This window comes from Chiloscyllium plagiosum, unplaced genomic scaffold, assembly GCF_037043375.1.
Source record: "Chiloscyllium plagiosum isolate Xiang-an unplaced genomic scaffold, Cpla_swu_hap1 HiC_scaffold_37, whole genome shotgun sequence".
In the NCBI taxonomy this organism is placed as follows: domain Eukaryota; kingdom Metazoa; phylum Chordata; class Chondrichthyes; order Orectolobiformes; family Hemiscylliidae; genus Chiloscyllium; species Chiloscyllium plagiosum.
In genome coordinates, this window is record NW_028270175.1 from 7,503,426 (window position 1) to 7,515,537 (window position 12,112).

At 47.7% G+C, this 12,112-nt stretch overlaps 1 protein-coding gene and 1 long non-coding RNA gene across 5 annotated transcripts in view; one reads left to right on the forward strand and one right to left on the reverse strand.

Moving 5' to 3' along the window:
• Positions 1 to 411, reverse strand: part of tmem201 (transmembrane protein 201) — a 174,005-nt gene extending 173,594 nt beyond the window's left edge. For 2 of the 3 annotated variants that reach the window (XM_043676180.2, XM_043676178.2), the window contains exon 1: positions 267 to 411. In XM_043676180.2, coding sequence (XP_043532115.1) covers positions 267 to 373 — 107 coding nt within the window. In that variant the 5' untranslated portion in view covers positions 374 to 411. The remainder of the gene's footprint in view (positions 1 to 266) is intronic. The other variant, XM_043676179.2, reaches the window with a different exon arrangement.
• The window catches only part of LOC122540431 (uncharacterized), a 38,956-nt gene that overhangs the window by 2,322 nt on the left and 24,522 nt on the right, over positions 1 to 12,112 (forward strand). For both annotated transcript variants that reach the window (XR_015753429.1, XR_006309304.2), the window contains exon 2: positions 4,349 to 4,465. This is a non-coding gene — a long non-coding RNA (uncharacterized LOC122540431). The remainder of the gene's footprint in view (positions 1 to 4,348; positions 4,466 to 12,112) is intronic.

Genomic DNA, 12,112 nt, shown 5'->3' on the forward strand with positions numbered 1-12,112 from the left:
GGGGGGAAGGTGGAGAGGGGGGGGAAGGTGGAGGGGGGTGGAGGGAGGGGGGGGGGGTGGAGGGAGGGGGGGGGGGTGGAGGGAGGGGGGGGGGGAGGTGGGGGGGGGAAGGTGGGGGGGGGGAAGAGGTGGGGAGAGGTGGAGGGGGGGGGGAGGGGAGGGGGAGGAGGTGGAGGGGGGGGGGGAGGTGGTGGAGAGGTGGGGGGGGGGGGAGTGGGGGTGGGGGAAGAGCGCAACGGGCCGCATCGCAGGTCCCCCTCGCTTACCTGGTGGCCACCCGGTAGATGGCAGCTCCGGTAGCACAGATACCGAGCCCCAAGCCTCCGGCCAAGGCGGTGGGGAATGTCCCAAGAGCGCGGTTCACCGCCTCCATCACCGGCGCTGGCCGTCCCCGTCCTCTGGAGAAATGGAGCCCGCGCTACCACCGCGCCTGCGCCAACTGCTCTGCGTGTCTGCGTCATCGCGCCGCGAGGCACGGCGCCCCGCCCTCCTGTCAATCACTGGGCCCACTGTATCCATCCACGTGTGTCCCATGTGGCTCTGTTTGGGCCTGGGGATAGGGAAGATGGATAGTTTAGTTGGCTGAATGGCCGGTTTGTAATAGTGTAAACAGCGTGAATTCAATTCCCACACTAGCTGAGATTACCATAAACGTTCAAACTTCTGATGGCGACCCTAAGGATAATCTCTCTAACCTTGTTGAATTGATTTGAATGTATTGTCCCATGTGCCAAGGCACAGTGAAAAGCTTTGTCTTGCGAGCAGATCACATAGTTAAGTAGCATAGATAAGTAAATAATAGGTAAACAGCAGCAAAAACAAAAAAAAAACACAGGTAGAGGCGAATGCTAAGAGTTTGTGAGTCCATTCAGTATTCTAACAACAGAAATTGTTTTGAAAGTGGCTGGTGTGTGTGTTCAGGCATCTGTTCCTTCTCCCCGATGGTAGAGGTTATAGGAAAGCATTGCCAGGATGGGATGGATCTTTGAGAAAGCTGACAGTGTTTCCTTGACAGCGGGCCTGGTAGATGGATTCGATAGGTGAGAGGTTGGCCTTTGTGATTGTCCAGGCTGAGTTCACCACTCTCTGTAACCGTCTCTGATCTTGAATGGTACAGTTGCCATACCAGGTAGTGATACATCCAGACAGAATGCTCTCAATGGCACACTATGAAAGTTAGGTAAAAACAATGACTGCAGATACTGGAAACCAGATTCTGGATTAGTGGTGTTCGAAAAGCACAGCAGTTCAGGCAGCATCCGAGGAGCAGTAAACTCAACGTTTCGGGCAAAAGCCATTCATCAGGAATACAGGCAGAGTGCCTGAAGGGTGGAGAGACAAATGAGAGGAGAGTGGGGGTGGGGAGAAAGTAGCATAGAGTACAATAGGTGAGTGGGGAAGGGGATGAAGGTGATAGGTCAGGGAGGAGGGTGGAGTGGATAGGTAGAAAAGAAGATAGGCAGGTAGCACAAGTCATGGGGACAGTGCTGAGCTGGACGTGTGGAACTGGGATGAGGTGGGGTAAGAGGAAATGAGGAAACTGTTGAAGTCCACATTGATGCCCTGGGGTTGAAGTGTTCCGAGGCGGAAGATGAGGCGTTCTTCCTCCAGGCGTCGGGTGGTGAGGGAGAGGCGGTGAAGGAGGCCCAGGACCTCCATGTCCTTGGCAGAGTGGGAGGGGGAGTTGAAATGTTGGGCCACAGGGCGGTGTGGTTGATTGGTGCGGGTGTCCCGGAGATGTTCCCTAAAGCGCTCTGGCAAGGGTACTAACCGTCATGCCAAATTTCCTCAGCTGCTTGAGGAAGAAGAGATGTTGTTGGGCCTTTGTAACCAGTGCGTCCACATGAAGAGTCCAAGAAAGCTTGTTGTGGATGACCACTCCCAGGAGCTTGACACTGTCCACTCTTTCCACCTCTGTGCTTTTAATATATAGGGGGGCATGAGTAACATTTCGCCAAACGTCAGTAATGAGCTCCTTGGTTTTGCCTGCAGTGAGAGCTTGGTTGTTCTCAGTGCACCATTTTTCCAGGTCTTCCACCTCCTGTCGGCAGTCTGTATGGTGGTGTCATCAGCGAACTTGTAAATGGCATTAGTCTGGTATTTGGCGATGCAGTCATCAGTATACAGTGAGTACTGTCGGGGACTGAGTACATACCCCTGAGGGGGCTCCAGTGTTGAGTGTTAGTGAGGATGAAATATTGTCCCCAGTCTTCACTGATTGTGGCCTGTGGGCCAAGGAACTGAGGATCCAGTTGCAGAGAGTGTGGCGTAGTCCGAGATCACTAAGTTTAGTAATCAGTCTTGAGAGGATAATAGTGTTGAAAGCTGAACTGTAGACAATGAGTAGGATTCTAACATAACTGTTCTTGCTGTCAAGATGTTCCAGGGAGGAGTGAAGGGCAAGTGATCTGGCATCTAACATGGATCTGTTGGTCTGATAGGCAAATTGGAGTGGGTCAAGTGGAGTGGGGAGGCTGGAGTTGATTACTGCCATGACCAGCCTTTCAAAGCACTTTTTGACCACCAAAGTTAGGGCCACTGGGCGGTAGTCATTGAGACATGCTGCATGAGCCTTCTTAGGCACAGGGATGATGTTGGCCCTCTTGAAACAGGCAGGGACAGTGGCCTGCTACAGGGAGAGGTTAAAGATGTCTAACTGGCAACTCTACCAGTTGATCTGCGCATACTCTGAGGGCACGGCCTGGTACTCGGTTCCGTCCCATCGCTTTACTTGGATTCACACGAAGGAAAACTGACCTGATCTCTGATGCAGTGACTATTGGGATAGGTTCATCAGGACCTGTCGGAATAGGTGTTACCTCTCTGCCGAAATACTGTTCAAAGTGAGCATAGACGGCATTGAGATGTTCTGGAAGGGATGTGTCATCGTCTGCTATCTTGCATTGTCTCTTTTTCGAACCTATGATATCATTCAGTCCTTGCCATAGTCATTGGGTGTCTGTCTGGGTCTCTAGTTTGGATCAGTATTGGTCCTTGGCTGTGGTCATGCAAAGGTCATACTTGGATTCCTTTTTTTGAGTGGGTGTCCTGATCTGAAGGCCTCACACCTGGTTTTTAGCAGATTCTGTATGTCCTGATTCATCCAGGGTTTCCTGTTGGGGAACACCCAGATTGACTTCTTCCGTATACAGTCCTCCACACACTTGCTGATAAAGTCTGTGACAGTGGTGGCGTACTCGTCCAAGATACCTGCGCCCTGTTTGAAAACGGCGCAATCATTCCAGAGTTGATCCTCTGCCTCCTCTGACCAGCACTGGACCTGTATCCGCAAGGGGTTCTCCTGCTTGAGTTTTTGTCTGTAAGCTGGGAGAAGAAACACAGCATTGTGGTTGGAGTTCCCGAAATGAGGGTGGGGAATGGAGCGGTAGGCATCTTTCACAGTGGGGTAGCAGTGGTCTAAAATGTTCGGGCCCCATTTGAGGCAGGTAATGTTCTGGTGGTACGTGGACAACACTTTCCTTAGATTGGCTTGATTGAAGTCACCAGTTACAATAAACAGGGCCTCAGGGTGTTCTGTCTCGAGGGTGTTAGTGGTAGAGTACAGCACCTCCAGAGCTTCCTCAACCTTTGCTTGTGGCAGTATGTACATAGCAGTTAGTTTAGCAGCAGTAAATTCCCGTGGTAGATAGAAGGGGCAGCATTTGATGGTGAGGAATTCAAGGTTTAAGGAGCAATGGCTGCCCAGGGTTGCAATGTCCATGCACCACAAGTGGTTGATTAAAAAGCAAACCCCTCCACCCTTTGTCTTACCCGAGGATGCTGTACGGTCCATAAAATGGATAGAAAAACCATTAGCCTGAAGTGTGCAGTCGGGAATGAATGGGTTGAGCCAGGTTTCTATGAAGCAGAGTGCACAACACTCCTGCAGTTCACGCTGGAAGCTGAGCCGTGATCTGAGTATGTCCATCTTGTTCTCCAGAGATTGTATATTTGCTGTGAGTAAGCTCGGAAGCGGGGGGTGTCTTAAAACAGCGTAGTCTCAGTCTTACTAGCAGGCTGGCACGCTTACCCCGCTTCCTCACAGGTTTCTGAAATTTGAGTGGTGCGGTGGTCTGGTGGAGTGGATTGTGACTGCTTCCAGGTAAGTGATCCTTCCCAGGACCCTGTGGAGCAGGTAGCTTGCAGTTTAGTGTATTTTTGCAGAGGGTCTGCTTAGGACCCAATGTGGCAGGTACTGTGTGTTTTTTTTTAACCAGGTCCAGCCACGTTTTTGCAGAAGTGTTTGGTCTGATACATTCCATGTCAGGCAGGTGTCTTATGGGGTCGGGAGCGTTTTGTGTTGATTCTTCCTGGGGCAGGTTTCTCAGGTCCCTCCATTTTCCGGCAGGATCCAAGCCTGGGGCTCACGTAGGCTGCCATCGGCTGGCCTGGCCTTCTTCTGGGCTGGTCGATTACTGCCTTCATCCTGTAAGCTGGCTTTGAGGATCAGAAGAGCTTCAAACATGTGAGTTTAGATATAACATAGTTATTCGTAATTTCTAGAGTACCCTATTAAGTTTGAAGAGTGTACTATGATTGTACGAAATGTGAAACTTAGATCTGCACGCAGAAGCTTGCAAGGAGTCGACCATATTGAGCGCCATCTTGCATCCTTGTGAGGTGAATCTCACCACTGGTCCCCTCTCTCTAATAAGAGAACAGCATCCCTATGATCCAGCAGGAGTATGGTGAGGGATGCTGAAGTTATTGGACCCTTCTGGTACCTCAAATGCATGTAAATTTGGTCTGGGTCAAGTAAATGATACTATAATACCCAGGAGCAGAGATTAAGCATTCAGCCAATCACGTCTGCTCCGCCATTCAATCATGGCTGAAACATTTCTCAGCCGTTGTCTCCCGTAAACCTTGATTGCCTTGACAATCAAGAACCTATCTATCTCTGTCTTAAACATAGTCAATGACCTGGCCTCCACAGCCTTCTGTGGCAGTGAATTCCATAGATTCCCCACTCGCTGGCTGAAGACGTTTCTCATTATCTCCATTCTAAAGGATCTTCACTTTACTCTAAAGCTGTGCCTTCAGGTCCTAGTCCCTCCTAGCAATGGAAACATCTTCCCAATGTCTCTGTCCAGGCCATTCAGTATTCTGTGAGTTTCAATTTGATCCCCCCTCATTCCTTTGGTCTGTTTAGACAGAGTCACAACTCCAATGTTTATTTCCTTGATATGCTGCTGTACAGAACCAAATTGCTTCAATGACTATGTACAGGTTATTCTGCTATAATGTGTGTTTCATCAGCGTGAATTGGCTATAACGCGATTGATGAATTGTGGACATTGTTTGAATAAAGTGAATTTTTAAAATGGCATTAAATGGCATTTCATCACTGAATCCCCCTCTATCAATATCCTGAGGGTTACCATTGACCAGAAACTGAACTGGACTCACCCTATATTAGCTACAAGAGCAGGTCAGAGGCTTGGAATCCAGCAGTGAGTAACTTACCTCCTGACTCCCCAAAGCCTGTCCACCATCTACAAGGCACAAACCAGGAGTGTGATGCAATACTCTCCACTTGTTCTATCACCAACTGTCAGGAGCAGCAGTGTGTAGTAACTACAAGATGCAATGCAGAAATTCACCAACGATCCTTAGCACTTAGTGTCATAGAGTTATAGAGCATGGAAACAGCCCCTTCCGTCTTACTTGTCCAAGCCAACCAGATATCCCAACCCAATCTAGGGTTTGGATATCTGCCGGCACCTGGCCCATATTCCTCCAGACCCTTTCTATTCATATCCCCATCCATGTGCCTTTTAAATATTGCAATTGTACCAGCCTCCACCACGTTCTCTGGCAGCTCATTCCATACCCGTACTACCCTCTGTGTGAAAAGGTTGCCCCGTAGGTCTCTTTCGTATCTTTCCCCTCTCACCCTAAACCTACGCCCTCTTGGTCTGGACTCCCCCACTCCAGGGAAAAGACTTTGTCTATTTACCCTATCCATGCCCCTCATAATTTTACAAACTTCTATCAGGTCACCCCTCAGCCTCCGACGCTCCAGGGAAAACAGCCCCAGCCTGTTCAGCCTCTCCTTATAGCTCAAATCCTCCAACCCTAGCAACATCCTTGTAAATCTTTTTTGAACCCTTTCAAGTTTCACAACATCTTTCCGATAGGAAGGAGACCAGAATTGCATGCAATATTCCAACAGTGGCCTAACCAATGTCCTGTACATGACCTCCCAACTCCTGTACTCAATACTTTGACCAATAAAGGAAAGCATACCAAACACTTTCTTCACTATCCTATCTACCTGCGACTCTACTTTCAAGGAGCTATGAACCTGCACTCCAAGGTCTCTTTGTTCAGCAACACTCCCTAGCACCTTACTATTAAGTGTATAAGTCCTGCTAAGATTTGCTTTCCCAAAATGCAGCACCTCGCATTTATCTGAATTAAACTCCATCTGCCACTTCTCAGCCCATTGGCCCATCTGATCAAGATCCTGTTGTAATCTGAGGTAACCCTCTTCGCTGTCCACTACACCTCCAATTTTGGAGTCATCTGCAAACTTACTACCTATACCTCTTATGCTCGCATCCAAATCATTTATAGAAATGATGAAAAGTAGTGCACCCAACACTTTTCAAATCTACGCTCCCTCTAAGCTGCTTGGTGTTGGGTGTACTTTTGGAAACCACTGCTCTGCATGAAAGCTGGAGGTCCCTGCAGCAGAAAAAATAATTAGAGAGAACTTAGTTCCAAACCCACAAGCACAGCCATCGAGAAGGACAGGTGTAGCAGATGCGTAGGAATACCAACATTGCAAGCTTCCCACCAAGCCACTCAACAGCCTGATTTGCCATTCCTTCAGTGTCAAAATCCTGAAACCCCCTCCCCATCAGTGCTGGGGTCCATCAACGCCAAATGCACTGCAGCAGTTCAAGAAGACGGCTCACTCCCACCCTCTCAAGGCAACTAAACATAAATGCTGGCCCAGACAGCAACGCTGACTTCCCAGGAATGTATATTAAAAAAATTGGGCAAATGACTGCCCCATCCTTTCAAGCCTGCATGCTCTGAACTTCCAAACATACGAACATCACCATAGCAGGTAACCAGCCAGAGACTTGGAGTGAAATATCGTTAATACTGATTGTGGTATCAAAGGTGAAGGTGAGATTATGGCTGTGCTGGGAGCCATTGTGACCTAGTCCAACTACTTCGTTGACTTTCCACACTCCAAGACCACAAGCACGGTGCCAGTAAAGTTCAGTTAAACATTTTGGTGAGTGAGGGGTCAAGCTGTGAAATATCTCCCTGGCGTGATGCAGGAAATAGCACCAATTCAGTCAAGTGCAAATTATGTGGAATTCTTTCAGATAATAAGAATTTGGGAGTCAGAATGAGAGCAATTTGAGGTATGTGGTGTGATAATTGTAACATGTTTAATAGAAACATGTGACTTGAACATATCGTTCCCAGAGCTCTTCGCACGTGGAGTTTTCCTCATGTCATGTCCGGATCTGTTGTCATTCAATCATGTGACTACCAGAATGGTAGGAGGCAAACCAGATCATCTCTAAAGGAGAGTCAAATAGGATTTGAAGCATTAGCTCAGTTTCTCTCTCCACAGATACTACCAGACTTGTTGAGTTTCTCCAACGCAGACCCTTCGGCCCAACTCGTCCATGCCAACCAGGTTTCTTAAACTGAACTAGTCCCATTTGTCTGCATTTGGCCCATATCCCTCTCAACCTTTTCTATCCATGTATTTGTCCAAATGATTTTTAAATGTTGTAACTGTACCCGCCTCTAGCTGAGGGAGAAACATCGCATAATGGCAATTTACTGGATTAGTAATTCTGAGGACTAGACGAATGGTCTGGAAATCCCACTGCAGGTATTGCGGGAATATATGTTTATTTATGATTAAAAACCTGCAATAAAAAGTTAGTCTCATTAATAAGGATCAAGAACCTAAGTGAATGGGCAAAAATAAATGTGAGTAAGTGTGAATTATTTGACTTTGTCCAAAAAAAGAGAGAATGTGATGTTGAATGACCTAAAAGCCCAGGCCCAGTGGAAAGTACATGTATTAGGCTCTGTGTTAGAGGAAGGATGTTGAGGAAGAAAAAAGTGTTTAGCACGGAGTTAACAGAATGCTGCCTAATATAAGCAATTACTAATATGGGAAAAACAATGTGTTAGATAGATGTTTGAAGGGAAAGGGAACATGGGGAATGGGAATAGAACAGGCGAAGGGGATTAGGAATACTGCTAATCTGCAGGATTAAACCAACATGTACTGAACAGTTGGTTTCTCCTGGAGGTTCACAGACTGATCAGTGAAGTACACAACCAAAAACTAGGAAGTTGCTGGTATGTACCAGGCAAGATGCCAAACAACTACACCGACAAGATAACGTGCCGTGAGAGTACAAGGGAAGTACCAAATGCACAGATGAATGCTAAGCACAACTCTGAAAGAAAGATGGCAGTTTATTTACTCAAAAAAAACACAAGGCAGATCTGTGCTAGTCTGCTGGCAAAATAGGAAATTAAGAAACCAGAAGGTGAAATAAAAAGGGATACTTTTCACAAATTGAATCAGGAAATTGTGACCCAAAAACAAGATTAAAGTTTGAAATCAGAATGTCTAACTTGTGTTTGTAGCATGTCTGCAAACACATCTTAAAAAGGTGGACTTAAAATAACAAATTCATCATTCTTTCCTGTGATTCAACTTGGCACAGCTAGCACACTGACACAAATTAAACTTGAATCACATCAATATACAGCAGGCAGCATGACCTTGAGTCTGAGACACTGAACAACAAATTAAATTAACCTAAATGTTCCAGTTGTAATAAAATAATCTAAATGTTCACTGTCATCACTTTGCAAAAGTGACAGAAACGTCTGGGGCACACGTGCAGTTAAACACAGAAGGCTGGAAGCTGCTGTTGGGATACCCCTGATTCTCTGCGGGATGTGCTGCTGCTGTATTTGTGAATACAATACAATATACAATAATACAATACAGTACAGCTCAGGAACAGGCCCTTTGGCCCACCAAGCCTGTGCCGATTCCTAATCTTTATTTAGACCCGCTGTTTATTGCCCATGGGTGATTTCCATCCCTCTGTTCGCCTCCAGTTCATTGGTCTACCAAGGTACACCTTAAACACTGCTAACATACCTGCTTCCACCACCTCCACTGGCAGCACATTCCAGGTACCCACCACCTCCACTGGCAGCGCGTTCCAGGTACCCACCTCCACTGGCAGCGCGTTCCAGGTACCCACCACCTCCACTGGCAGCGCGTTCCAGGTACCCACCACCTCTACTGGCAGCGCGTTCCAGGTACCCACCACCTCCATTGGCAGTGCGATCCAGGTACCCACCACCTCCACTGGCAGCGCATTCCAGGTACCCACCACCTCCACTGGCAGCACGTTCCAGATACCCACCATCTCCACTGGCAATGCATTCCAGGTACCCACCACCTCCACTGGCAGTGCATTCCAGGTACCCACCATCTCCACTGGCAGTGCGTTCCAGGTACCCACCACCTCCACTGGCAGCGCGTTCCAGGTACCCACCACCTCCACTGGCAGCGCGTTCCAGGTATCCACCACCTCCACTGGCAGTGCGATCCAGGTACCCACCACCTCCACTGGCAGCGCATTCCAGATACCCACCACCTCCACTGGCAGCGCGTTCCAGGTACCCACCACCTCCACTGGCAGCGCGTTCCAGGTATCCACCACCTCTATTAGCAGTGCATTCCAGGTACCCACCATCTCCACTGGCAGCACATTCCAGGTACCCATCACCTCCACTGGCAGCACATTCCAGATACCCACCATCTCCACTGGCAGTGCATTCCAGGTACCCACCATCTCCACTGGCAGTGCGTTCCAGGTACCCACCACCTCCACTGGCAGCACGTTCCAGGTATCCACCGCCTCCACTGGCAGTGCGATCCAGGCACCCACCACCTCCACTGGCAGCGCATTCCGGATACCCACCATCTCCACTGGCAGCGCGTTCCAGGTATCCACCATGTCCACTGGCAGCACGTTCCAGATACCCACCATCTCCACTGGCAGTGCGTTCCAGGTACCCACCATCTCCACTGGCAGCACGTTCCATGCAATATTCCAAATGTGGCAGAACTATAGTTTTATACAGCTGTAAGATGACTTGCTCACTTTTATATTCCATGCCGAGACCAATGATGTCAAGCGTGCTGTGTGCCTTCCTGACCACCTTATCCATCTGTGTTACTCATTTTCAGGGACCTGTGGACTTGTACACCCAGATCCCTCAGTATGTCAATGCTCCGAAGGGTTCTGCCATTTATCATGCAATTCACACCTGAATTTGATCTTCCAAAATGCATCACCTCACTTTTGTCTGGATTAAACTCCATCTACTATTTCACTATCCAAATGTGCAAACTATATCCTGCTGCATCCTTTGACAATCCTTCTTACTACCTGCAACTCTGCCAATTTTGGTGTTATCTGCAAACTTACTAATCAGCTACATTTTCCTCCAGATCATTTGTTGTTTGTAATATATGAAGGCCCCAGCACTGATCCCTGTGGAACACCACTAGTTACTCATCTCCATTCTGAAAAGAACCACTACTTTTTGTCTTCTATGACCAAGCCAGTTTTGTATCATAAGACCATAAGACATAGGAGTGGAAGTAAGGCCATTCAGCCCATCGAATCCACTCTGCCATTCAATCATGGCTGATCGGCATTTCAACACCACTTACTACACTCTCTAGCTAGCTCACTCTGCATCCCATGAGACTCGACCTTCTGTACCAGCCTGCCATGAGGTACTTTATCAAATGCCTTACTAAAGTCCATGCAGACAACATTCACAGCCCTTCCCTCAATCATTCTTGTCACCTCAAGAAAACTCAGCCAATTTGGTGAAACATGACCTTCACGCACAAACCCATGCTGCCTATCACTAACAAGTCCATTCACTCCCAAACATGAACAAACTTCTGTCTCTCCGGATCTTCTCCAAAAGCTTCCCCATGACTGACATAAGGCTCACCGGTCTGTAATTACCTGGATTATCTGTTTCCCTTCTGAAGCAAAGGAACAACATTGGCCATTCTCTAGTCCTCTGGAACCTCGCCTGGGATCAAAGAGGATGCAACGATATTTATTAGGGCCCCTGATATTTCTTCCCTTGCCTCCCACAGTATGCTGGGATAGTTCCTCTGGGGATCTGTCTACCTTAATATAATATTTCAAGACACCTAACACTTCCTCCTTCATTATGTTGACCTGCTCAAGAGTATTCAGACAACTTTCTCTAATCTCAACGTCCCACACATCCCTCTCTTTGGTGAATACTGATGCAATGTACTCATTAAACGATCTTATCCATTTGCTGTGGGTCCACACATAACCTCCCTCCTTTATCCTTGAATGGGCCTACTATTTCCTTAGCTTCCCTCCTGCTCCTAATGATTCTCCTTGACCCTGCTGGCCAAAGACATATTTAGCCCTCCTAGCTTCCCATTTGAGCTCCTTCCTACTTTCTCTATAATCTTCAAGGACTTTGTCTGCTTTTATTTGCCTCGACGTTGATAATTTGCCCTGTCACCCAAGGTTTCTGAATTCTGCCATGCCTGTCCTGCACTCCAATCAGCTGGTCTTTAGAAGACTCCCACATGGCTGATGTTAATTTACCCTAAAATAGCCACTTCCAATCCCCATTCTCAAGTCCCTGCCTAATTCAGTTATTGTTGGCCTTTCCCCAAGTTAACACTGTCATCTGAGGTCCACTCTTGTCCTATTCATAAGTATCTGAAAACTTATGGAATTATGGTCACTATTCCCATAATGGTCCCCCACTGAAACTTTGATCAACTGGCCAGGTTCATTTCCCAATACCAGGTCCAATATGGCTCTCTCCCTCATTGGACTATCCACATACTGTTTCAAAACACACTTCCGCACACACCTTAACAAATTGCTCCCCAGTCAAACCCCCGGTCCTAAGGGAGTCCTAATCAATATGAGGGATGTTAAACTCACCCACCACAATAATGTGCTATTTTAAAATCTTTCCAGAATCTGTCTACATATCATTAGGTGGAGATGAAGCC